Below are 26,823 nucleotides of genomic sequence, written 5' to 3' on the forward strand. Positions count from 1 at the left end.
TGTAAAGCACCGTTTCGTATCCCCCAACGTCCTTAGGAAAATAAATAATCACAAAAGTGGTGTAATTTTTTAGTTATTGTCGGTTCTCGTGGCACTACATACACTCCCTGCTATAAAAACTATGTCATAAATCAATATAAACATTAGTATTCGCACTTATCGGATATCATATTCGGATATCGTATTTCAGAAGTGTCGCTTGCTGGCCCCTTGGAGCGCTGCTACAGCTGTGGGTAACAAAAACGAGAAAGAGTGTTGCGACTGCCATGTACATTAAACTCCCATAGATAGAATACCTCCTAAAAGTAAAACAACAAGCGATTCTCTCATGGCAGGAAGAATGGAATGAAAGCCAACAAACAAGAGGTAAAAGCTATGCACGTATACAGACATCCATACCAAGACAGGGGGTTTGCGAACTTTAAACATACAAGGAAAATTACAACGTCCATTGTGAGAATGCGTCTTAATCATGGATCTGTCCCTGCCCATTTACATATAATCGGCGTATCAGAGACACCCCTCTGTCAATGTGAAGAGGAAACAATTGGTGATGTAAATCACATCTTATTTCAATGTAGACGCTATGAGGAAGGCCGAGGTAACTGTTTAAAGGACCTCTGAAGACTTTCTCACTGCCAGCCACTTTTAACGATCCCAATTCTCGGAGACACAACCAGGAGTACATACGACGCCATATCCCAGTTTACAGCGAAAGAAGACATAAAAATCTAAAATGAATTGAACTTAACTAAAGAACTTAATTAACAAATAAAATTTTAGCAGTCAACTGTGTTTCGTAATCTGATTACAGTAATTTTGATCTGAAAACATATGAATGTATGCTCTAAACAGTATGTATGACGAAGAAAAAATGTTACCTATGGTCGAAGAGAATAATAGAGTGTGGTATCTCTGAATTGAATATTGAGTACTGTAAACATCGTTGGTTAACGTGTTATGTTGACAACGTGTTGATGGGAATGTCGTGTTTGGAATGTTATGGCCTGTATGTTGACGTTGTCATGTGTAGCGATTTCCTTACTGCTGGGGCTCCATTGTGCTGACTTCAGTGACGATTTTCTGGCTATGTTTCAGTGTAATGTATCATTGTTTGAAAAGGAAAACGATAAATTATAAAGCTATTTGGTTGTTGTGTATTCCGGTCTCGAACAAGACTATTTCTTGCAGACGTTAAAATGACTAAGCTTATGGAGTGGCTTTTAGGCGTGAGCCTTTTCGCAAGCATATGGATTGCCCTCGTAACTCGTCAAGTCCACTCGAGATTACTTGACGAATGGATGTTTGTCATCAAACCACTTCCATTAATCGTTTTGATACTGTTTGGTGTAAGTGTAAAGAGCAATTTCTTTAAATTATGTTGAGTGTAATTATAACTAAATGTCATTGGTCTGAGTGCGTTGTCGATTTCTTTGACTTCTGATCAAAGCTGAAGTGTTGAATTTCAACTTTCGGTTCTCTCTACTTATTCTGAATGATTCCATTTGAAGTAGTCTGAATTGTTCTGCCAAGTGCTTGTGACGTGATAGAGTCGTATCTGAAGCAGTGGTTGATTTTAATTAGATTCTGATTTGTGAACTACCACGTTTAATTTATCTTCTAATGCATTTGTAAGTCAAAGTAATACAAATGATTGTGTTCTAAGTAGTTCATGGACAGTCAGGTGGTTCTGGACAGTAATCAGGTAAATGGTGTAGTATTTTCACAAACGTCTAACTTCGTTAATATCTTGGTGTAGTTTTCATTTTTCTTATTGCATCTAATTTTATGAAATTATTTATGTACCTGTTAAATTTTGGATAGTTTCAAGAATTTCGCGGTAAGTTACGCTCATTACCCCCAATTCTTAGCTGTCACGGTGTTTATGCTGCATAAAACTTTAAAGGCGGATAAGAACAGTGTTCATCCGCACAGAATGGACTGTGAGATAAAGTGTAATAGTGCGCCCCCCCATCGATCGCTGCAGACGCCTGTGGTAGTGTGAATTAACTGTAACGGAAATCTTTGGTTTTTTTCATCGCAGTTTGTCAATAATAGGAATTACCATGAGTCTCATACACAGATAAGTACTTGAATTGACACAATTGCCTTGCTTGTCTTGAAAGGAAAAAGCATGCTAAAGAGTCACAGAAACTTTAACAGAAGACTGAAAATCTCGCTGAAATTGTCAGATAATAGATGGAGGTTAAATGTGTGTAATGAAGTTGCATAAGAAACTGAATAGGCATACTGTATTCATTGATGGCTTCCAGAAGTTCAATGTTACCAATGTCTCCCATCACTGTAACTGAATTTTCAAGTAGCCAATTACAGTGTGCAGTCACAATGCACACCAGCTCATTATGTAACCTACAGCATAAAAATATCTTCTGTAGTTTATGTGGTGACTGAATAGCCCAAACTTCAACAACTGCTTTTCTGCCTATGTTAGCCAATTGAATGTATATGTTACTCACAGTGTGTTTGTATTGTCTATGAAGCAGTTCAAAAATTTACGTTTAAGGCCTTATTAAATTTACCTGTCTGCATTTCTAGCCAATAATTTGAATAAAAAATGGTCGGTTAAGATAATGAGCCTGAACAGATGTCCTAACTATAAGAAGTTGTTCATTCCTGATGATAGATTTTTACAAAACTTAAAACCTGCAGGCTTAACATCTCTTGAACATGAGTGTAGCATCTCTCACTGCACGAAATTCCAATTAACATGAATATTTTGCAGATTAACTGAAGCATTGGATACTGCTCCACCAACTTTTAACCAACCAAACCTTTCAAACTAATCTTGGCATCAGACTACACTACAGATCAGTCTGTCACCACTACTTACATCCCAAAAAGTAATATACACACCAAACAAATATTTTCAGTGTCCTGTTCTCTATCCATGTGTACATGTTGTCACATGGCATGCCACCATTACGTAGTGGGATAGAGCTGGCATCTGGTATCGATAGGTTTAGTTAACCTATATCAAGGAGTAATTAAAATGTCATTGTTTAGGATACAAATAGCCGACAATTCCTCAAACACCTGAGCAAGCAAATCTTAGTTGTTAATAAATTCTTCTTGTATTACTCCCCCCCCCCCCCCCCCCCCCGTCTTGTCTTGGGTACAAATGTACTTTTTATGGATTTTTTTAGACCATCATGTCTTCATGCACTTGTTCAACAGTATAGATTGTGTAAATTTGCACTGCATACAGCTCCTGTGTTTAAGGTGGACAACCATCTCTTTGAAACTGACAATAGAAATTGGATATCAAGAATATAGATCCCAGTTGATTGAACTACAACATTTTTCAATTATTTTGTTAATACAGTGTTAGTAGATAACAGTCTCAGTGAGTTTGGATGGAGGTAATCTTTGATGAATATGTGGAACATATCCTCGTGCACCTATTGTGCTTTAGCGACCTGACTGACTTACTTTCTCTCCCCCCCCCCCCCCCCCCCCCCCATTTGCCTTTCCATCCCGTCAGTCTTATGATGGGTGTGATGTGTCCTGTCATGAATTTCTGTCCTGTGCCAACCTTTTCATCTCAGAGTAGCGCTTGCAACTTATGTCCTCAATTATATGCTGGGTGTATTCCAATCTCTGTCTTCCTCTTCAATTTTTACCCTCCACAGCTCCATCCAGTACCAAGGAAGTTATTCTCCATTGTCTGAACACATGTCCTATTATCCTGTCCTTTCTTCTTGTCGGTGTTTTCCGGACATTCCTTTCTTTGCAGTTCTGCAGAGAACCTCCTTATTCCTTACCTTATTAGTGCAATTAATTTTCAACATTCTTCTGTACCACCACATCTCAAATGCTTCGATTCTCTTCTGCTCCAGTTTTCCCACAGTCCAAGTTTCATTACAATACAATGCTACACTACCAAATGTACATTCTCAGAAATTTCTTCCTCAAATTAAGACTTGTGTTTGGTACTAGTAGATTTATCTTGACCAGAAATGCCCTTTTTGGTTGTGGCTGGTCTGCTTTTTACGTCCTCCTTGCTCAGTCCTTCAAGGGCTATTTTCTAACCTAGGTATCAGAATTTCTTAAAGTCGTCGACTTCATGATCATCAGTTTTGATTTAAAGTTTCTCACTGTTCTTATTTCTGCTACTTCTCATTTCTTTCATCTTTCTTAGATTTACTCTCAATCCATATTCTGTACTTATTAGACAGATGATTCCATTCAACACATTCTCTAATTCTAATCCACATTCATTGAGGATAGTAACGTCATCAGTCGATCTAATCAGTGATACCCTTTTACCTTGAGTTTTAGTCCCACTCTTGAACCTTCCTTTTATTTTTGTCATTGCTTCTTCCATGTATAGATTGAACAGTAGGATGAGAGACTACATGCCTGTCTTATAGGGTGAAGTGGGGTAAGGGTAACCACATTTTGGCATAGTTCAACTTTGACACCAAATTTCCAACTTGTTATTGAAGATATGGTTTTGAAATTTCTCATGCTTAAAGTTTGACTTATTGACTTTTAAACAATCTACATTTTGTTTATGAAAACAGAAATTATATGGTCAATTAATCGTTTTCAAAATTTTGTGTTGTGAGGTTATACTTGCCCCATGGTTCGGGGCAAGTGTAACCCCGCATTATTGTACCCATACAGAGCATTGTAAAAGAGACTTGGGGTAAGTGACCTGATTACCCAACTTTTACTGAATTTGAGGATTTTTAAATTATTAAAATATCTTAAATTTTACTCGAGATATGAACTTTTTTGCACACGCCTCTTTGTATATTATAAAATACACAGAAAATGTTAGCTAAACTAAAAAATAAGCATTACCCTAAACCATAAAACACTGGAACAGAATGCTTCATAGATGATTTATTTTTGTTTTAGGCCAGTAATTTATTAGTTTAAATTCTGCAAAAGTAATATTTTTTTTTTTTTTAGTAGGCAATTTAACAAAAATAATAAAATATCTAGCATCAAGAGAAAAGAAAAATTCACTTTATAAGTTCACTTTCTATTATTTTTCATGGTAATTGAACTAAAGTTGTTGGCAATTAGTGTTTAACGTTAAACTGCCCTAATTCAACTTATTATATCCACACTTAGGACCTAACTATTATTTAGTCACTGAATGTTGTATGAATCAAATGTAACACCAAATGTCAGGTCTCCACTGCAACTCAAAGTAGGCTCAGGCAGCACTGAAATGACATGAGGATGGAACTTCCATCTCATCTCTTCTATCAGGCCAGTTGAATGTGGTGCCATGCTTTGTCTTATTTTTCCATCTGAGGAAGATCACTTCTGGATCTCCTAAATCACTAATTTTGGTAATTTGGCCAATAAAATGAACTTTCTTACATTTTGTTGCAAAAGCTACCATAACATAGTTACCAACTGTAATTTTATCTTTGGCTTCAAAAAAGTTTGCCTCTTTTTCTTCTTCACAGTTTATCATTTCTTTCCTCATATCGTCCAGTGTTATTATGGTCCCATTTTCTTCATCACTACTTATTAAAGATAAGACCTACTTCAGTTTCACTTTCTTCACTTGTTGATTAAACTTCCAGTTAATATATATATATATATATATATAAAAAACAGAAAGAAACTTCCACATGGGAAAAATATATTAAAAACAAAGATTCCAAGACTTACCAAGTGGGAAAGCGCCGGCAGACAGGCACATGAACAAAACACACAAACACACACACAGAATTACGAGCTTTCGCAACTGGCAGTTGCTTCGTCAGGAAAGAGGGAGGGAGAGGGAAAAATGAAAGGATGTGGGTTTTAAGGGAGAGGGTAAGGAGTCATTCCAATCCCGGGAGCGGAAAGACTTCCCTTAGGGGAAAAAAAGGACAGGTGTACACTCGCACACACACACACATATCCATCCGCACATACACCGTCTGTGTATGTGCGGATGGATATGTGTGTGTGTGTGCGAGTGTACACCTGTCCTTTTTTTCCCCTAAGGGAAGTCTTTCCGCTCCCGGGATTGGAATGACTCCTTACCCTCTCCCTTAAAACCCACATCCTTTCATTTTTCCCTCTCCCTCCCTCTTTCCTGACGAAGCAACTGCCAGTTGCGAAAGCTCGTAATTCTGTGTGTGTGTTTGTGTGTTTTGTTCATGTGCCTGTCTGCCGGCGCTTTCCCGCTTGGTAAGTCTTGGAATCTTTGTTTTTAATATATATATATATATATATATATATATATATATATATATATATATATATATATATTTCCCTTGTTGCTCACATGAGCAATCAGGGATTTTTTCCCACAACATTCCAAGATTGCATTTCGAATAAAGTAACAGCAATTTGTTTGGAAGATTTACTTTTCATTACCAAGCCCTTTTTTGTCAATAATGCTTTTTTTGTTTTGCTTTCTCCTTATTATTCTTGTTTCCTTTAAAATCTTTTTCTTTATAGATTGGCATCTTGAAAAGATATAACTTCAGCTCCTGGTGCAATCCTTTTCTTCTTTTGTTTAATCAGTGGGACTACTCTGTCAGACTGTGTCATATTTTATAAAAAAGGAAACATGGTTTTAAAATATTGTAGACTTAAATAAAAAATAAAATATATTTCACACAAACTCAGTAGGCCTACAAATCCAGCACATCAGGTGGAAGGCCAGTTTAGTTGATCTAGTGTGATAGCAAAACAAGGTTACGGCTTAAATAAATAAATCTGTTCTGGTAAGTTTGTTTGGGGGCAAGTGTAACCCCCCTGGTTACACTTGCCCCAGCCTGTTGGTTACACTTGCCCCACATGGGAAAAAGTTGGGGTAAGTGTAACCATGCCTGGCATATCAAGAGCTTTATCAGTAGAGTAAAATGAATCTCATATTTGAAATTGTCATGCAAAAGTTAGTTTGTAACCAAAAAATTGTGCAGTTATCTTTAAAACTGCAAAAATGACAGACCACCAAATTCTGAGCATATCACTCACTCGCATAGTGAAAATGTAGTCGTCAATTTAAGTAAAAAAAATTAATTACCAATTTATGTCAGATTTGACAACTTATGGTTAAATATAGCAAAGAAAGGAGTTAATTAATATGTGTGATAGGTCAGAGGTAAAAACAATGCTTCTTTAAGGCACCATAAGCTGTGGTCACACTAACCCCATGGTTACACTTACGCCACTTCACCCCTACCCCTTTTAATCTGAGAACTTCGTTCTTGGTTTTCCGCTCTTATTGTTCTCTCATAGTTCTTGTACATATTGTGTGTCACCCGTATATCCCTATAGCTTACCCCCATTTTTCTCAGAATGTCAGACATCTTGCACCATTTTACATTTTCAAACACTTTTCCTACAAATGTGTGTTGATTTTTCCTCTGTCTTGCATCCATTGTCACCTGTACTGTCAGAACTGTCTCTATTGCTTTTACCTTTCCTAAAGCCAAACTGATTGTTATCTAACAGATCCTCAATTTTCTTTTCCACTTTCCAGTATACTATTCTTGTCAGCAACTTGGTTGCATAAGCTGTTAAGCTGATTGTGCGATAATTGTCGCACATGTCGGTTTTTGCTATCTCCAGAATTGTGTGGATTATGTTTTTCCCAAAGTCTATACCATATTGCTAGTACCATAGATTGTACACACAAACATGAATAGTCATTTTGTTGCTACTCCAATCAATGATTTTAGAAATTCTGTGATCTGAAGTCTTCCAAAGCTGTTTCAAATTCTGGATCCCCTATCTCTTCCCAGTGACTACTGTTTGTTTTTCTGTCACGTCATCAGACAAGTCCTCCTCCTCCTTCTCATATACCCTTCACTGTTCTCGATCCACACATTCACTCTGTTCTCTGCATTTAACGGTGGAATTCCAATTGAAGTCTTAATGTTTCTGAGCTTGCTTTTAATTTCACAGAATGTTTTAAAGTCAGTCCTTCCAATGATCATTTCTTTTTGATTTCCTCTCATATCTCATGTAGCCATTTTGCCATAGCTTCCCTGCACGTCCTATTTATTTCATCCCTAAGTGACTTGTATGACTGTATTCTTAAATTTCCGTAAACATTTTTGTACTACTTCTTCTGTTGATCAACTGAACTATTCCTTATGTTATCCGTGATTTCTTCACAGCTGCCTTCCTAGACCCTGTGTTTTTCTTTCCATCTTTTGTAGTTGCCCTTTTTAGATATCTCTTGCACAATTGGTAGCATTCCGTAATGCTTCTATATCCCATTTCTTTGTCCAATATCTCTTGCCGACTAGTTTCTTCAACTTCAGCGTACTCTTCATCATTATTAAATTGTGATCTTAATCTATGTCTGCTCCTGGGCACACCTTACAATCCAATATCTGATTTCTGAATCTCTAGCTGACCATGATTTTAATTTAACTGGGTTCTTCCCGTATCTTCTGACCTTTTCCAAATATACCTCCTCTTCATGTGATTCTTGAACAGAGTATTTGCTGTGACAAGCTGAAATTTATGGCAGAACTCAATTAGTCTTTCTCCTCTCTTATTCCTGGTACCAAGGTCATATTCTCCCATAACCCTTTCTTCTACTCCTTCCACTACAACCTCATTCCAATCCCCTGTGACTATTAGATTTTCATCTCCGTTAACATACTGGATTACCTGTCCAATATTCCCATGTATTTCCTGCATTGCTTCTGCTTGTTACATTCCCATGCACACCTCAAATATTGTTGTTGGTGTTGGGTTGCTGTCAATTCTGATGACAGCAGCCTTATGAGTGAACTGTTCAGAGTAGCTCACTCTCTGCCCTGCCTTTCTATTCATAACAAATCCTGCTCCTGTTATACCATTTTCTACTCCTGTTAATATTACCCTATACTCATGTGACCCGAAATCCTTGTCTTCTTTCCATTTCACTTCACTGAATCCCACTATATGTAGACTGAGCTTTAACATTTACCTTTTTAGGTTTTCTAGTTTCCTGACCACTTTCAAACTCCTTACGTTTCCTACCCCCACTCCCAGAAGAATATCCTTTCTTTGATTTTTCAGTCTTTTTTCTCTTGGTCACCTTCCCCTTGGCAGATCCCCCTCCCTGGAGATCCAAGTGGGGGACTAGTCCAGAATCTTTCACCAATGAAGAGATCATCTTGACACTTGTTCAGTTGTAGTCCACATGTCATATGAATACATGTTATTTGTGTTTAATGCAGTGGTCTCCAATGCCTTCTGCATTCTTGTGCCGTTGATCATTACTGATTCTGCCACTTTTTAGGAGCAGTTTCCCACCCCAAGGAACCTCTGTCTGCTCCTCTGTCCTCTTTGACAAGGTTGTTGGCAGGATGAGGGTGATTTTTGTATGCCAAAGTCTTCAGTGGCCATTGCTGTTCATTTGTATTCAAAATTTAAGCTGTGGCAGGTTTTGAACCTGAGACCGAGAAGATCAGAAACGTTAAAACGTTACCACTGCACCACAGGTGCTGGACAACGTGACTAGGAAATGAATATTTCATGTTCCAAGCAGAATTATTTTAACCTAGAGACATTATGGCAATTGAGATAGCATACTGACAATAACATTCTGATTTATTGTGACTTCCGCACATATTTTAACAGTTAGGTGTATAGTACAGGTGTGCAGTAGATCAGTTAGCTGCTGTTAAAAAATACACTTGTGTATGCATACAGAGGCAGGAATGGGAGTATTATTCTGCTTGGCACCAAGTCCTACCAGCGTGAGTCGAAGAATCTGGCAGATAGTGCTTGCAATCCAGCTCTTTGAAGACACACACAGGCATTGTTTATTTTGTCAATCTAAAAGCGAGTTTGTTTAAGCTGTACACACTAGTCTGTCCTGTGCAAGTCCCTTCATCTATGCTTAACTGCTGCATCTTACATCCATGTGAAACTGCTTACAGTATTCAAACTCTGGTGTCCCTCGGTATGCGTTCTATCAATGAGTGCCTTTATTTAGTCAAGTTCTCCCTAGTTTGATTCAGTACCTCTTCAATAGTCACCTGACATACCAATATAAAGTGATATTTGATTCAAAGTAGTTGTGGCTATAGAGGTTTCAGCATGCTACATTTCACCTGCTGGCCCATGTAGTCCCAGTGAGTTTCTGTATGTATGTGAGCAGCTCTGTGAGTGTGGATATTGTCATCTTGGAAGACAGTATTGTCCAGCCCACACTTCATGAACATGTAGAAGAAAGGGCAACACTTCGCTACTGAGATTCTTTATAATATATAAACATCTTGTTGTAATCTGAATGAGTGGGCTCTAGTCATGGTATACAAAACTGTGGCACCAAAACACTTCAGGCCCATTGAAGATGTGCAGCTGTGAGTGCCAGTGTAAGTAATTGCCTTTCGGGATTACATTATTACAAATGTCTGTTACATGCAGTTTCCTTCACAATTTTCATTCATAAACTGGTTAAGATGGATCTATAGTTTGTCGAGTTTAAAACCAATATTCAGTGACAAGGTATGACACTAGTTTCTGGTACCTGCCAGGTAGCATCTTTCTATGAACACTATTCCTATGCTGTGTTCCATGGTTGCAAGTAATAGACACACTGGACAATTTACATTGATACACTGAAAAACCATACAACTGTGGTATGATCATGGGTGTGTTGAAACTTGGTAGCTCTTTTCTGCCGTTGTGCACGTAGATCCATCCAACTGCACTTATTCCATTTGACTGACTGGCATGCGCACCACTCCAATGCAGTAGGCCAGTGCTGCAGGACCAGAAGACCGCATGCTATCAGTTTTACACCATCTACAGTGCACAGTGCTCCAGAGTGACCAGTGAGCTCTTTTAATCCGTGAGAGGTGACCAATATTTTGTCCAGTACTCTTACATCAAGACTATTGACACAGTCCACAAGAGCCAATAGGATGAACCTTATGCTGAGTTTGGGAAGACACCACTTACTGTCTGGTTGGCAGCTCCTCATGCTATCAGGTGTACATGTTCTTTACTGTAACAGAGCCATCTGCATATCGAGCCATTGCTCCAAAACAATCTTCACAAGTTGTCCACAAGTTACGAAGCTGTATGGGAATAATATAAAGCACAAGTTATTGGCAGTTTGATGCAGTACAAATAGCAGCTGTAACCCCAGATTGGAGCAGGCTATCACCTTGGCTACTGAAGGCGTGCAGAGTGATTTTACTGATGTACAGGGTAAACAGCACCTCCTGGAGTGTGTGTTTTTGTTTAATTTTAAATACACACTACAACTACACAGCTGTACTTTCTAATAGGTCTAAGTGAGGGGGAGGGGAGGGCACAACAGCTTTCTTTCAAACTCGGTAGTTTTTCTTGAGAGTGCCCTCTGGAGCCCTGATGGTGCTTGACTAGGCGGTATTTGTTTCTGCCATGAAATTTCACATAATTTCTAAGACTTTCCCGGCGATTTGTTGACATCTCGTAAAATCGGGTGTACTGCCGGTGGTCCGCGTCTTCCCAACACGATATTTCGACGTCGTAACTTGCCGATGAAGACGCCGAGATACGACGTCGAAATATCGTGTTGGGAAGACGCAGACCACCGGCAGTACACCCGATTTTACGAGATGTCATGAAATTTCACGTCTGCTCGGGCTTCCTTACTGCCCTTTAATCTATAGCCCCCCCTCCCCCAAACACACACACACACACACACACACACACACACACACACACACACACACACACACACACACACAAACACAAACACACACACACACACACACACACACACACAGAATGTTCCAAGACTCCCTTCTCTGCCTGAAAGGCTGCGGAAGGAAGTATGATTATAATGGTTAGCAGGGGTGATGGGAATTTAGAGAAATGAATAAGTAGATGTGCCAGCCAATGAAGTGTCTACCCTAAGTTGGGTGCTTATTGTATTATTCCCTAACATGTTATATCTCACTGTTGAGGTATTGTGTGGTCAGTTCAACATGGCATTTTTAGGTAGGGTATTCTGAACTATGGTTCCATAAGGTAGTAGACATCAAGCTTGCACTGTATCATTTATGGCCCTGTGCACTACAACAAGTGTCTGTGGTCACTGTTATGGAAAGTGTCGTATACCTCACTTTGCTGTGTCTTGTGTGTTGGGTTTCTTAGTGAGTGAAAAGCTACTTCAGATACATCACAGACTTTGGGTATGACTTGATAGATGGAGGAGGGATCAATATTTCTTATCAGTTATGCTTCCATAAAAGCCCAAATCATGATTGGAGGCTGCTAGCTTGACAAGGGGAGATAGGGTTTGATCCCCTGCATTGCTCCTCTCCTCATGGCAGTCAGGGTCCTTACTTCATTACACTAACAGCCAATTACCACTTTAAAGAGTGTGTACTTACCTGGCCTCAACTTACCTCCTTCAGGCCAATAAGAGACATGAAGGCCACCTCACTTGACTATGGATAGGGCACATACTGGGTGATATGTGGCTTCCTACTTCATTGAGAAGACCCATAAATTGCAGTACTTGTGGCAATCAGATCTTGAACACCTTATTTTAATTGAATGTATTTTATATTCAGATGAAAGGACATACAGTAGTTTACAACCTGATCTGTCCTTTATTTTAATAGCGTATAAGTGTTTGTGACTGGCTCATCCAGGTTTAGGTAAGCGATCAGTCAGTCACGCTTATTTCAGTCATTGTTCTATAGTTCTATCAGAAATTTTGACAGTATGCTTGATTGGGTTTCAAATGATAGGGGAATATTTGTGAAAATGGGGGAATGTTTGTGATTTTAAGTGAATTTGTTATTTATACGCTTTTAGTTTTACCTGTTTTAATAACATTTGTCTCGCATTGCTGCAACAGTGGTGGTAATGCCATCACTATTGATCACCCTAAAAATTCGCGCTATAATCCCGTTTTGAGACACTTTTGTTCTTCTGATCTTTCACTTCCTTAACCGCCCACAAATATGAGATCTTTGTGGCATATCAATGTCATCGTATGACATCTTACTTTTTATAGATAACAATCTGTCCACTGTTTTAAGTAAGTGAGACAGGTGTGGAAAAGGTTTTGTTTATAGGCCAGACTTCTGGCCAAATCACTGGATGGGATATTTTAATGTATCTCAGAATGGCTGGTCCCCATTTTATTCAGTGATCAAGCCAGCCTTGGTTATCTGAATCACTTGTACAATTTTGATTGTATGTTCATTTCTCTTCTAATTCATATTTTTAAATTGAGACTTAAGTTTTTGTTAAAGAACGTCTAACATCCATGCATGAAACTGGTGTCAAACATTTCCTTTTACTCACAATGACTGACATTTTCCCTGTTTCTGTTAGTGGTCAGCCAGTCATATGTACGAGGGAGTAACATTTAGTAGTGGATTCTCTATTTATGGTGTTTTATTCTATGTTACACTGGTTTGTTTCACTGTGAGGACAAGGGCGTGGATGTTCATGTAGACATGCACACTTCTACACATGGTGTTTATTGTCCATTTTAATATGTTGAAAAGCAACCATTGTCTATGTTGTCGTTGACGTATAGCCTTTCAAACCCCTAGTATGTTTTTATTGTCCCAGCAAGACAGCTTATAAGGTGAAACATCATTCTCACTATGCATTTAGTTCACATTCTCCTTAAAATCATTGTGTTAAGTGCCATCATCATCATCGTCGTCATCACGACCATCAAGTCCTTAGCATCTCTGGTAGAATTACAGTGTCACTGACAAAGTTTAAAGTTTTTGTTTCCTCTTCCTGAATTTGAATTCCTTTTCCAAATTTTCCCTTGATTTTCTTTACTTCTTGCTGAATGTACATAATTGTTTGTACCATCTTTATCTTAGACTCACTACTAATATTCTAATCTATGTATGTATAATACACTGGCACTCCAGCAATATGGAGACTCACAGACAGGAAATTGATGGCCGTAACTCTTGGGGGCTCACAAAAACACATGGATGGCTATTGGCACTTGCAGGAAATAAATAGCCAGCCCTGCTACTAAGTGTCCAGTCTGTATCTTGTTGTTGAAGCCACCGTATACTTGAATCTTAAATTCAGTTGATACCTTGCTTTCTGGATGTGAACATTCAACTGGAACTCTGATTGTATGTGTTTTCGTTTAAGGCGATTTTACCATTGTTCATTAGCACTGATCAGAGCGCACATTACTTGCAGTTGGTGACACATGCTACCTGTATTTGTGACCCAATATATGTGTAAGCCATTTTACAAGTTGGACTGTATGTTAAGATATGTGTTTGTTACATGATTACATGAGCTGTCTTTTTTTCCTTTTTTCACATAACGGCTGATGACCAGTAGAATCTATGCCACCTTTGAAGGAGGACTACACTGTCAAATATGTGGTCACGAGCCATAATGCATCAATAGCCATCCTCCATCAGAGCCACAGTCACGTATTGTCCCTGTATTTCCTGTGAGACTTTGATCGTAACTTCAAGTTAATGAAACTGGTTGTGAGTGGAGTTCAGTTTTACCACACTGACTTGTTCATTCAAATTTACAAAGCTTATAAAATTGGTTGTAATTTAAGCTGGAAAGATAATGAAGCAGGTCACTCTGGATTTGCACATTTGGAATCTTGTGAAGGAGGCATAATTTATTGTTACTGGAAGAACAAATTATAATTTTTATTATGTGCTGGAGAAATGCCTTTGGGATGTACAACAAGAAGTTGCTGAATTAATTAGGAATTTGGAGACAGCTTGAACAGGAAAGAATTAGATTTGTTATCTCTTAAGTAGATGTGGAGGTTATGTCCCACATAATGGCAATTTAATAAATGCTTTTGATGACAGGTGTATTAGAACCTTATCACACTCATCATCCCTGCTCTATGTATTTTATTATCATTTACTTCTCAAACTTGACAGAACTGAGCTTAGAGAAAATTAGTATCATCAGCATGCCTAGTTTGTGTCACACTATGAGACAAATTTACTGTTCTAAAGATTTTAAAAATCCATTCAGTTTTATTACTGTTCTGAACATTTTGAATACTAAGTTACTGTGAGTTTTAATAGAACAGTAAATTCTGTGCAGAATAATTATATAAGAAATTGCAACATTTCAGGTACACTTCAAAGTTAACCCTGTAACTGCTCTGGACGTTTTAACGCTCGTGCTTTTGTACCTGTTCCTGTGTGCTCTGAACGTGTTTACGTGCACCAACAATCCTTCTACCTGGTACTTTTGAACGTGTCTACGCGTCGACTCGTTCAGAGTACCAGGTAGGAGGACTGGTGGTGCGCGTAAACATGTTCAGAGCACACAGGGACATGTACAAAGACGCGCGCCTTAACACATCCAGAGCAGTAACGCATCCAGAGCAGTTAAAGGGTTAAATAATATATTTTCTTCATTTGCATTAGCACTTGAAAGCATATGCTGTTACAGCTTTTTATGTATGTTTCAGCTATACTCCATAGCTGTAATATTGTGGAGGGTCTACAACTTCAACAATTGTGAGGACGCAGCGAAAGAATTACAGATGGTAAAATACTTTTCTATGAATTTGAGTTACCCAAAACCAGGAATGAATGATCTGTGAAAAAAGAAAGGAAAAAAAAGATTACACTTGTACCATATTAAAAGTTAAATTGTCTGACCATATCAAAAAAGAGAAACATGTTAACATCTAATATGCATTTAAGTGTTACTGATTTTTTTCTGAAGGTATTTGTCCAGGCTATAGCCTTGTGTGTAAGTGAAACATATGCAATAAACAGTTTAGATGAGTAGAGAATAGAGGTTTTTGACATGTGACGCTACAGTAGAATGTTGCAAATTAGATGGGTGGATTGGATAAGTAATTACTGAATTAATGGAATTGACTTGCAAGGAATAATTAGTTAGTTTGTGAGTCATATAGAGAAGTGTGGAGAAGGGGGGGGGGGGGGGGGGGTAGTATTTGTGAAGTGAAACAAAGGCTTGATTATGGTAAGCAGCTTCAAGAGGATGTGGGTTCCAGTAAAGAGCTGCACAGGACAGACCAGCATAGAGAGTTGCATCAAACCAGTTTTCATTCTGAAGATGATCATTACCACCACCACCAACAGCAACAACAACAACAACAACAACAACAACAACAAAAGAGAAGCATAGAGAAAGAAGTAAAGGAGCAGCAGCAGAATAGGTGTAAAAACGATGTGTGTTGTGGGTGGGAAGTGTGTATATTTAAGTTCTGTGAATCGAGTTTACACGGTATAGATTCAAGCAACACCTGCTGCTACTGTGTCACACATTAAGGCGTGTACACAATGGGCCAGTGAACAAGAGACAACTGTTTTGTTGGCCAAGACTTGCTTACATTGGTGTGTACAAGTTGCAAATTGGAGCCAAAGGAGCGATGGCCTTTTTGCAGTTTGGTCTGCTCGCAATAACATAAAAGTGATGACAGCTGTTTGATGTTGGGACCCCTCACCTAATGTGGACACGAGGTCAAATGTTTGTTGGTTCAGTGGTGATTTGTTGTCTCCAGAATGGGTGCTTTTAAGTTTTTCAGCTGTTTAATTTAACAAGAGCATCATCAGAAACTCTTTAATATGCAGTTTAAAGTACAGAAGTTGACTGTTAAATTAAAGAGCGAAGCCAATCAGTAAAACATACTGAGAATGACTTATGGCTGTCTTGAAAATGCAATTTCAACAGTTGCCATTTCCATTTCCCATGCAGGCAAGCCTGCTCTTATTAAAGGTGTGTATGTTTATTGTGTTTAAAAATACCAGAGTGTAGAGTGGAATATGGAGAGAGCATTAAAGCTGACATCGTTCCATTGTGTATGGGAATGTTTGTGGACCCCTACAAGCTGTGATTATAAAAACAAAATGAACAGACTATACACTTGGAGGGAAAATCAGTCAGCTACTAGAAAGTGATATTCACAATGTGAAAAGAGGAAATGGTTTTTTCATTGACATCTTTCCACTGTGAATAACAAACAGAAACAAACAAAATTGGGAGTGGCTATTAACTTCCTGCTGCAGGTACAGCTCTCCTAAAAGACATGTTATCTTTGGACATTTTTGAGCCAACACAATTCACTGACAATTTGAAATCAGCAGCTTTAATTAAAGAAAAAAATATGGAATAGCTCATATTCCAATTGAGCTTTAAGGCAGACCATTTTGTCCCAACAAACTGCTTCCTACATTATAAAAGAGAGGTCGTCCGCCACCATTGTTCTGTTTTCTTTTCTCACCATCAGCTTCTTGCAGTAAAATGAATGTTGCACATGCGACAATTGCTAGAAGCCTCTTCTTCCCTCATAATACTGGCTGGTGAAATTGTAATTAAAGCACTACTTAATAACAAAATAGGAAGGAGCAACATCAGCAAGTTACAAGAGCTAACTGTGATTCCACATGTCCAAATCTGTTGACCTCAAGCCCTTAATTTCTTGTGGACGAGCATCCAAAAGCAAATGCATTGCCGACCAATGTTCAGCTGAATCCAGTCTCTGTCATTCATTGGTCTAGTGTGGATGTGCTTTAGGCACCTCCACCACACCACAAGAAATATGAGAATCAACATCAGCAGAGGACCAAGAAATAAACCAAGATTGAAAATTGGCTGTCAAGCAAGGATAAAACGTATAGAATTAAAAGAAAACTGAGCATCAAATTTATTCTATTAAATCCCATTAAACTCAGTTGTCAGCTACAGGCTACGTCAGAGCTCCAGTCACTACACTGTGTAATATACTGTACCTTATGGACATAGCGCTCAACTAGGTTGTTCAGTCTCTGAGATACAAAAAAGTGCCTTATATTGTAAATAATCTGTTTTACTTTTACATAATCCATTCTGCTCTTTTTGCTACCTTAGCCCGCATTTCCCATGACTTTCTTCTGACAGCAGGAAGTTCCATTCCCTAATATTTTTTTTAAGTAATTAGTGCCTTCACATGTGAGGTTTGCTGGTAATTTCTTAGATGCAACTTTGCACAGCTCATTTAGTGTGGGTCTGCCAGATCATTCAAAATCTTCTGCAGAGCACCACTTCTGTCTGTCTAGTTCCGTGGTAGAGTGTTTATATACACAAAAGTAACAACCAGTGTTGGGATGATATTTACTGATGTAAATATGTTGACTTTCATCTCTTCTAATGTGTCCATCCACTTCCATGAGATGGGATGAATTGAACAGTACTCTCAGAGATGATGCTGTGTATTTCGCAGCCTGTGTTACATACTTTTCTTTTAGATTGTTGGCTGTGGATTTTCTCAGTAAAAATAATAATCTGAAAATATAATAATAAATAATAAAATAATAAATAATAATAAAAATAAAATAATAATCTGAATTGTTTAGACAGTAAGTCTATAGTAACCAAAATACAATTATGACTGCTGATGTATGCCAGTGGACCAAATGGGTGAGTTGCCAGAAAGTCTCGTACTCGAATGAGTACTAAATTAAGTACGATATTATGAGAAGCAAAGTTGCTACTCACCATATAGAGGAGATGGTGAGTTGCAGATAGGCACAACAAAGAGACTCTCACAATTAAAGCTTTCGGCCATTAAGGCCTTCATCAACAATAGACTCACAAACGAGAGAGAGCGCCCCATCCACACACACACACACACACACACACACACACACACACACACACACAGCACGACTGCAGTTTCAGGCAACTGAAACAGAAAGAGATCTCAGGCAAATGAAACAGAAAGAGATGGTGAATCCATATAATAATGGGCAAGGAAGGGGGAAATAAATCCGTTTAGAACAAATGTGCAAAATGTCTGCCATAAAACAATCTTTGGAAACAACTAAATGAAAAACCATCAATTCAATGAGTTGTTTTGTGTGTTGCATGGATTATTATTCATTCATTTCCTTAGAGTCAGTCCAGTCTATGGAACCAAGCAGTTGAAAACAACTAACAAGGTCCATTTGATTTTACATATTGACTGAATTTTTCTCTCTTTCTTTTTAAGTGAAACCAGTCTGTAGTGCTTTCATTGGTTGAATTAGAGCAGCAATACACAATTGGTAGTGTGTCCCACCCTTGGAGTGCACCCCAAGTGATTAAATAACCAAACAATTAAAAATGTATCATATTCACTTTCTGTTCTTTTCACCATAGAATTTACTGAAAGTAAGTTATCAGTGTCGGGTGAAAACTGACAGAAAAAGAGAGATAGCTTTAGTATAAGGGGCAATCAAATGAAAACATCGCAGATGGAAAAAAAAGAATCACCATAATTGAAAAAGGAATCATCATAACTGTTCATACATTTATCCTCCTATGAGACAAGAGGTCAATGCCTTCTTGAAAAAATGTTTGCAGTAGCCTATGGAATCATGATTGTATCCAGGAGTGCACCTCTTCATCTGAAGCAAGTTGATGGCCACGAATACCATTCTTTAAGGCTCCAAAAATCGTATGGAGAGAGATTGAGACTGTGGGGAGAATGTACGAGGGTCACTCCAAAAGAAATGCACATTATTTTTGTAAAAATACAGTTTTCATTCTGCATGTGTGAAAGTTTTACAGTGTGTAGATACATCCTTCCCACTTGTTTTCTAACTTGGTTCAACCTGTTCCTGTGAGTGGCGCCGTCACAGCATGTCTTCAAGATGGGTGCTACACTTGACGTTTGTCAGAAGCAACGTGTTGTCATAGAATTCCTGTGCTGTGAAAATGAGACAGCGGGAAACATCCACAAGAGGTTGAAAAAGGTGTATGGAGATGCTGCTGTCGATCGCAGTAAAGTTAGTCGGTGGGCAAGCAGGTTACATGATGAAAGCGGGCAAGGCAATATTGAGGATTGTCTTCGCAGCGGCAGGCCTCATACTGCACACACTCCAGACAATGTGCAGAGAGTTAACGAATTGGTGACTGCCGTCAGACCCATCACAGTGAAAAAATTGTCACACTACATTGGGATAGGGGAAGGAAGTGTTTGCTGAATACTGAAAGTGTTGATGTTAAAGGTTTGTGCCAGGTGGGTTCCCATGATGATGACCGTAGCTCACAAAGAAACAAGGAAAACGGTATGCAGCGAACTTTCTCGTACTGGGAATGGTGGAGATGAATTTACATGGCTCCATCATTTTTCACCAGAGATCAAGAGGTGATCAATAGAGTGGCATAATGCAAATCAACTTAAGAAAAAAAAATTCTAAACCACACATTCTGTTGGAAAAGCTGTGCTACAGTGTTTTTCGATTCCGAAGGACTCTTGCTTGTGAACACCGTGCCAAGTGGAACCACCATAAATTCTGATGCATATGTGATGACACTGAAGAAATTTCAAGCTCGACTTAGTCGTGTTTGACCACATCGGCAAAAATAGGATGTTTTGCTGTTGCACGACAATGCACGACCACATGTAAGTCAAACAAATCATGGAAGCAACCACAAAACTCAGATGGACAACACTGAAACACCTGCCTTACAGTCTTGGCCTGGCTCCATATGACTATCATCTCTTTGGGAAACTGAAAGACACTCTTCTTGGAACAAGGTTTGAAGATGATGACTCCCTTGTGCACGCTGCCAAACAGTGGCTCCAACAGGTTGGTCCAGAATTTTACCATGCGGGTATACAGGCGCTGGTTCCAAGATGGCGTAAGGTAGTTGAGAGGGATGGAAATTACATGGAGAAATGAAAATATTATTCCTAAAGAACGTATCTACACACTGTAAAACTTTCAAACATGTAGAATAAAAGATGGATTTAAAAAAAAAAAAATAGTATACATTTCTTTTGGAGTGATCCTCATATAATGGTTTCCCAGTGAAACTTCTGCAATGTAATTGAAACAAACTTGGGAACATGTGGGCAGGCATTACTCTACAACAGAATGATGCCATCCATCAACATTCCTGGGTTATCGGACTTCATGGAATGCTTCAGTTTCTGGAAAGTGTCCACGTACCACTGTAAGTTAATTTTGGTACCATGGTGTGCCTGTTGTTTTGCATACACTGTAGAAGTATTGCTGGGAATATCTTATATATCTTTCACACAGGCCCCGTCTCTCTACATGTGTTTCTATATTTTAGATCTGTGAAGCAAGACATTCTTGGTCATCAATTTCCTTCAGATAAGGAGGCACGTCAAGGTACAATCATGGTTCCGTAGGCAACTGCAGACATTTTTCTGTGGAGGGAATGACCATCTTGTCTCACAGTGGGATAAATGTATTAACAGTTACAGTGATTACTTTTGAAGTAATAAATGACTTACTTATTTTTTCCATTTGTCGTGTTTTTATTTGACTGCTATTTATAAATTTAAATTACAAAAGTCATCATTTATTTATTTAAACATAAATTTACAATGTAGCAACAGTTATTAAAATAGAAAAAGTAAAAAAAAAATTGTATGTAAGCAAATATATACATGTACACTCCTGGAAATTGAAATAAGAACACCGTGAATTCATTGTTCCAGAAAGGGGAAACTTTATTGACACATTCCTGGGGTCAGATACATCACATGATCACACTGACAGAACCACAGGCACATAGACACAGGCAACAGAGCATGCACAATGTCGGCACTAGTACAGTGTATATCCATCTTTCGCAGCAATGCAGGCTGCTATTCTCCCATGGAGACGATCGTAGAGATGCTGGATGTAGTCCTGTGGAACGGCTTGCCATGCCATTTCCACCTGGCGCCTCAGTTGGACCAGCGTTCGTGCAGACCGCTTGAGACAACGCTTCATCCAGTTCCAAACATGCTCAATGGGGGACAGATCTGGAGAGCTTGCTGGCCAGGGTAGTTGACTTACACCTTCTAGAGCATGTTGGGTGGCACGGGATACATGCAGACGTGCATTGTCCTGTTGGAACAGCAAGTTCCCTTGTCGGTCTAGGAATGGTAGAACGATAGGTTCGATGCGGTTTGGATGTACCGTGCACTATTCAGTGTCCCCTCGACGATCACCAGAGGTGTACGGCCAGTGTAGGAGATCGCTCCCCACACCATGATGCCAGGTGTTGGCCCTGTGTGCCTCGGTCGTATGCAGTCCTGATTGTGGCGCTCACCTGCACGGTGCCAAACACGCATACGACCATCATTGGCACCAAGGCAGAAGCGACTCTCATCGCTGAAGACGACATGTCTCCATTCGTCCCTTCATTCACGCCTGTTGCGACACCACTGGAGGCGGGCTGCACGATGTTGGGGCGTGAGTGGAAGACGGCCTAACGGTGTGCGGGACTGTAGCCCAGCTTCATGGAGACGGTTGCGAATGGTCCTCGCCGATACCCCAGGAGCAACAGTGTCTCTAATTTGCTGGGAAGTGGCGGTGCGGTTCCCTATGGCACTGCTTAGGATCCTACGGTCTTGGCGTGCATCCGTGCATCGCTGCGGTCCGGTCGCAGGTCGACGGGCACGTGCACCTTCTGCCGACCACTGGCGACAACATCGATGTACTGTGGAGACCTCACGCCCCACGTGTTGAGCAATTCGGCTGTACGTCCACCCGGCCTCCCGCTTGCCCACTATACGCCCTCGCTCAAAGTCCGTCAACTGCACATACGGTTCACGTCCACGCTGTCGCGGCATGCTACCAGTGTTAAAGACTGCGATGGAGCTCCGTATGCCACGGCAAACTGGCTGACACTGACGGCGGCGGTACACAAATGCTGTGGAGATGGCGCCATTCGACGGCCAACACCGCGGTTCCTCGTGTGTCCGCTGTGCCGTGCGTGTGATCGTTGCTTGTACAGCCCTCTCGCAGTGTCCGGAGCAAGTATGGTGGGTCTGACACACCGGTGTCAATGTGTTCTTTTTTCCATTTCCAGGAGTGTATTTTGAAGAAGTATACCCATAACTGATGCAATTATCAGATACTTGTGTGATCCGGTTATCTTACATTAAGTGAAACCTCTCGAACTAGGAGAGCTAGGGGGGGAGGGGGGGCATAAGAGAGAGAAAGAGAGAGTACTCCTTTTGCGCAATAGCTCTGTCTCAAGCAGTACCTAGATACATTCAATCTGTTATCAGCTACTGCTTTTGCGCAATAGCTCTGTCTCAAGCAGTACCTAGATACATTCAATCTGTTATCAGCATTTACATATCAATGTACAATTTTGGTTGTATGATTATTTTTAATTATGAAATACTTTTGTTTTTCCATATTTGTGCATGGCTGATCCAACTACAGTTTTTGTCTGAAACAGTTTGTTATTAAATCTATACATCTTTGATGAATGTTGCTTTATATCATATGTAAAATTCAGGTTTTTGTTTTGTTCTGAATACTGTCCTGTATAAGAATTTTGTCAAAGTTCTCAACATAATTTTTATTTCTACCTTCTGTTTGCTCACTTGAAAAGTTAACTGAATTTCTTGCCAGATGTGTGTAGATTTCTATTTCCTCTTAAGATGTTTATGTAGCTTCCTTTTTAGGCTGGAAGACTGGAAAGATCAGTACTTACGTCCACTGTAGAGAGTTGAGTTTCTTGAAGGCGCATACTGCAGTGGATTGTTATTACAATAGTATGCATTTCATACAGTTATGTTCATTAATTTAAATGAATTTAATAGACAAAATTAAGCACTTGGTTTATTTTTAACTCTGCATTCTTTATTGTGGCTTGGGAAGAGGTGGTCATATTAACATTTGTCCTATAGTTGAGTTGACATAAGAAGATTCCTAACAGCTTGCAATGCTTTTGCCAGCTTTCAGCTGCAAAACGCAAAGAGCTGCAGGCAAAAACAGTAGCCCACTACTGAGCTGTAACAACACTGAGGCTTTGCCATAGAGAATTTTACAAAATCATGTTAAGTTACTGGTTGAGGTGTGCCCACAAAGTTGCCTTGTCCACCCCATTGTAACTGCCAGGAATCAACTTACACTGACTTAGCTATAGTTCCTTGCTGATGTTGCTTCTGATATTTAATGCAGTGTGCATGACTGGATATATAGGTAAAAGTAGCAGTGGTCATTTCTTGTTTCAGTACATTTCCTCAGTACAAGTGTAATAAAATGTAATATGCATCATTTAGTGCCATAAGGAGGGAGACAGATAAGAGGAGAAACAGAAAATGACAAGTGAAAAAATAATGCAGTTGCAATAACAAATGAAAGACAAAATTGGAGACAAAGGAATGGAAAAATATACAAGAAGAAGAATTAAGCAAATGAATGATTTTTTGCTAAACATCTGGAGGAAGAAATGGCTGGGGAAGGGGTGCTGATTTGGGGTTTAAGACCAGGTGAGGACGGGATGGGAGAATATGTTGTAGAGTAACTTCTCATATCTGTTATTGGGAGGAGATGTTGCTGGGTTTGAAGACCCAAATGGCCCATATGGTATGGCGGGGCAGGTACTCTTGTATCTTGAGAGTCACGGTGTAGTCTATGCACATCAATTGAGTATTGGACATTCCCAAAGCAGACAGTTTTTCTGTAACCTTCCATACATTATACTAGTTTAGCAATGGCCTTTTCTGTATGTAAAGGCATGTAGTGAACACATCGTATGGTAAATGTTAGTTGTATCTCATGTTACTGTATGCAAGGGTGAATCAAATGAAAAGCCTTGACTGTGAAAAGAAAGTGAAACTGTAAGTGTGCTCCTACATAATGTGCATCATTACTCATTACTACAGATTGACAAACGCTGGTGTGTATGGCATGACTCCACCTCTGCCCCCCACCTCACACACACACACACACACACACACACACACACACACACACACACACACACACACACACACACAAATCATTTTTGTAATATATTTAACAAAGTTTTTGCATGTTTATCCTCAGATAAGGTGATAGTGCTGCCCCACTAGACATTGTAGAATTGAAAATGATTTTAATGTAATGAGCTGAGATTTAGTTAAGTAGAATTAAGATGCCTCCAGTACAACACTTACTTTTTGCTTATCAGATATTAAAATATTTTAAAATAACTTTGTCTTTGGTTTCAGGAAATTCAAGAAGCCAAAGATGATCTCAGGAAGAAAGGTTTTGTGTTTGATTCTGACAGATGAGAGAGCATTTTATCAAGCTTGTACATTATTGTACTGCTGATTTATACATACCATTCCCTTTTTGAAATTGTAAGACTGCATGTATATTGAGAAATTATTTTTTGTTTAACTTCTGAAATATATATTAATATATGTATATTTACCATTGGACCTTATATTTACTGTTACATCACCAAACAGTAGACGTGGGTTACATGAGCTGCAAAATTTCTTTTGCTAATTGTGATCCAGAAGACTTCGCTAAATGTATTCCATGAAAGTAGTGTTTTATAATCATTGAAGTGGCTGCATCATTACCACTTTTTCTAATCGTTGTGAATGAGAAGTATGTCAATATGATCTGTGCTTGTTGGACTGCACCATGATCAAAACAACTTTGGTGTTTAAATGGCAGTAGCTAGGTTGATCTTACTGTTGGTGCATAACACAGGTTCATCCGATAGATTGTCTCACATGCACTGCAAGCACATACACAAAAAATATAGGTACAGATTTATTTCTTTAATGGTAGAGTGAGTCGTAGTTATGGTTGTTGCAGAGGAGGCAGTGGTAGTGTGTATGGTGCTTGCGTTGATATTGTAATAACACATTTAAAGGAAATGTAAGCACAGAACAAGTTTACAATTTTGCATAACATACATCACAAAACTGCTAGTCATCTATTTAATACAGCAGAACTACAGATCATTTGAACAAAACTGATGTGCTGTAACAACTGCTGATTGAATTCCTTACAGTGATACCTGCCAGACAGTAACAAGCAGTTAATATTCTGTGGTGATTTAAGTGTAGATTTTCTAAAAGATTCTGACAGGAAAAATGATCTGGAAACCGTATTTGGATTACACAATTTATTCTCGGTAATTCACTTTTTGACACATGTGGATGAAGACGTTAGGATCCCAGTTGGTAATGTTTTCTTTCAAGAAGCTCAAAGCAAGAAAATAACTTAGTCAGTAACAAATATTCTCTCTGATCATAATGCGCAGTTAGTTAGGATAAATAAGATAGTGCATTACAGTGAAAATCAGTTGTAATAATTAATAACCATGGAACAAATGTTTTCAAGAATAGCTTACAAGAGATGGCCTGGGATGAAATTTATAGGGAACCAAATGCTGAAATAAAATTTAATCTATTCCTTTACAAATCAAGTCATTATTTGAAAATAGCTTGCCATATAAGCTTATCAGAAAGGACATTAAACAGCTGTGTAAAAACCATGAATCACTAGGGAAATGAAAGTATCTTGTGAAAAGGAAACATCTGTTGGCAAAACAAGCAAAAATCATGCAGTAGTTGCACAGTATAAAAGCTTGTCAAAATGAATAAGACAAGTTATTAAAAATTCAAGGAACATGCACAGTGTCAGAAATCAGTAAGTCTGACAACACACCGGAATGTAGTAAAATGAGACAGGACAACTGTCCAAATAGCAGGATAACATCACTGCTGAATTAAATGGAAGGGCTTTAAATGATGACTCACAGTAGCAGATGCATTTAATAATCATTTCTGAAAGATAGTGGAATATGTAGAGGCAAACAGTTCCAGAGAAAAGTTACAGCAGTATGTTGAAAAACGAACTCTCATAAAATTCAATCATATTTATGTATCAACAGCTTCTTCCTCCAAGATCAAGAAAATTACACATTCTCTAAGAAATAAAAGCTCATCTGAAGTTGATAGTTGTGTTCCCGTCTGAAAAGCACTATCTTTTCAAATGTGTATAATGCATCACCAACTCAAGGCATTTTCCCAAAAAGACTGAAGTATCATGTTGTTAAACCACTGTACAAAAAAAAAAAAAAAATGTGGTAGGAAGTATGTCTGTTTTGCTAATGACATCATTTTCCAAAATTTTTGGGAAGACAATATATTCT

General features: G+C 38.8%; 1 protein-coding gene across 2 annotated transcripts; it reads left to right on the forward strand.

Annotated features, from left to right (window-relative positions):
- The first annotated feature begins 919 nt into the window (after nucleotides 1–919).
- Nucleotides 920–25,083, forward strand: LOC126281164 (dolichol-phosphate mannosyltransferase subunit 3). Of its 2 annotated transcripts, XM_049979835.1 has the most exons (4): nucleotides 931–1,099; nucleotides 1,192–1,349; nucleotides 15,380–15,457; nucleotides 24,878–25,083. In XM_049979835.1, the coding sequence occupies exons 1-4, from the start codon at nucleotides 1,003–1,005 to the stop codon at nucleotides 24,938–24,940; spliced, it is 396 nt and encodes a 131-aa protein (XP_049835792.1). In that variant the 5' UTR covers nucleotides 931–1,002; the 3' UTR covers nucleotides 24,941–25,083. The 2 variants fall into 2 exon arrangements, with proteins under 2 accessions (XP_049835793.1, XP_049835792.1); XM_049979836.1 differs by lacking the exon at nucleotides 15,380–15,457 and having other exon boundaries at nucleotides 920–1,099.
- The last annotated feature ends 1,740 nt before the right edge of the window (nucleotides 25,084–26,823 follow it).

This window comes from Schistocerca gregaria, chromosome 7, assembly GCF_023897955.1.
Source record: "Schistocerca gregaria isolate iqSchGreg1 chromosome 7, iqSchGreg1.2, whole genome shotgun sequence".
Lineage (NCBI taxonomy): Eukaryota > Metazoa > Arthropoda > Insecta > Orthoptera > Acrididae > Schistocerca > Schistocerca gregaria.

Bases quoted from the DNA above. Each gene is read 5' to 3' on its own strand.
- LOC126281164 (XM_049979835.1), top strand. From the start codon at position 1,003: ATGGCCTGTATGTTGACGTTGTCATGTGTAGCGATTTCCTTACTGCTG. The intron at 1,100-1,191 runs GTAATGTATCAT...TATTTCTTGCAG, and splicing joins TTTTCTGGCTATGTTTCAGT to ACGTTAAAATGACTAAGCTT. The intron at 1,350-15,379 runs GTAAGTGTAAAG...TGTATGTTTCAG, and splicing joins TCGTTTTGATACTGTTTGGT to CTATACTCCATAGCTGTAAT.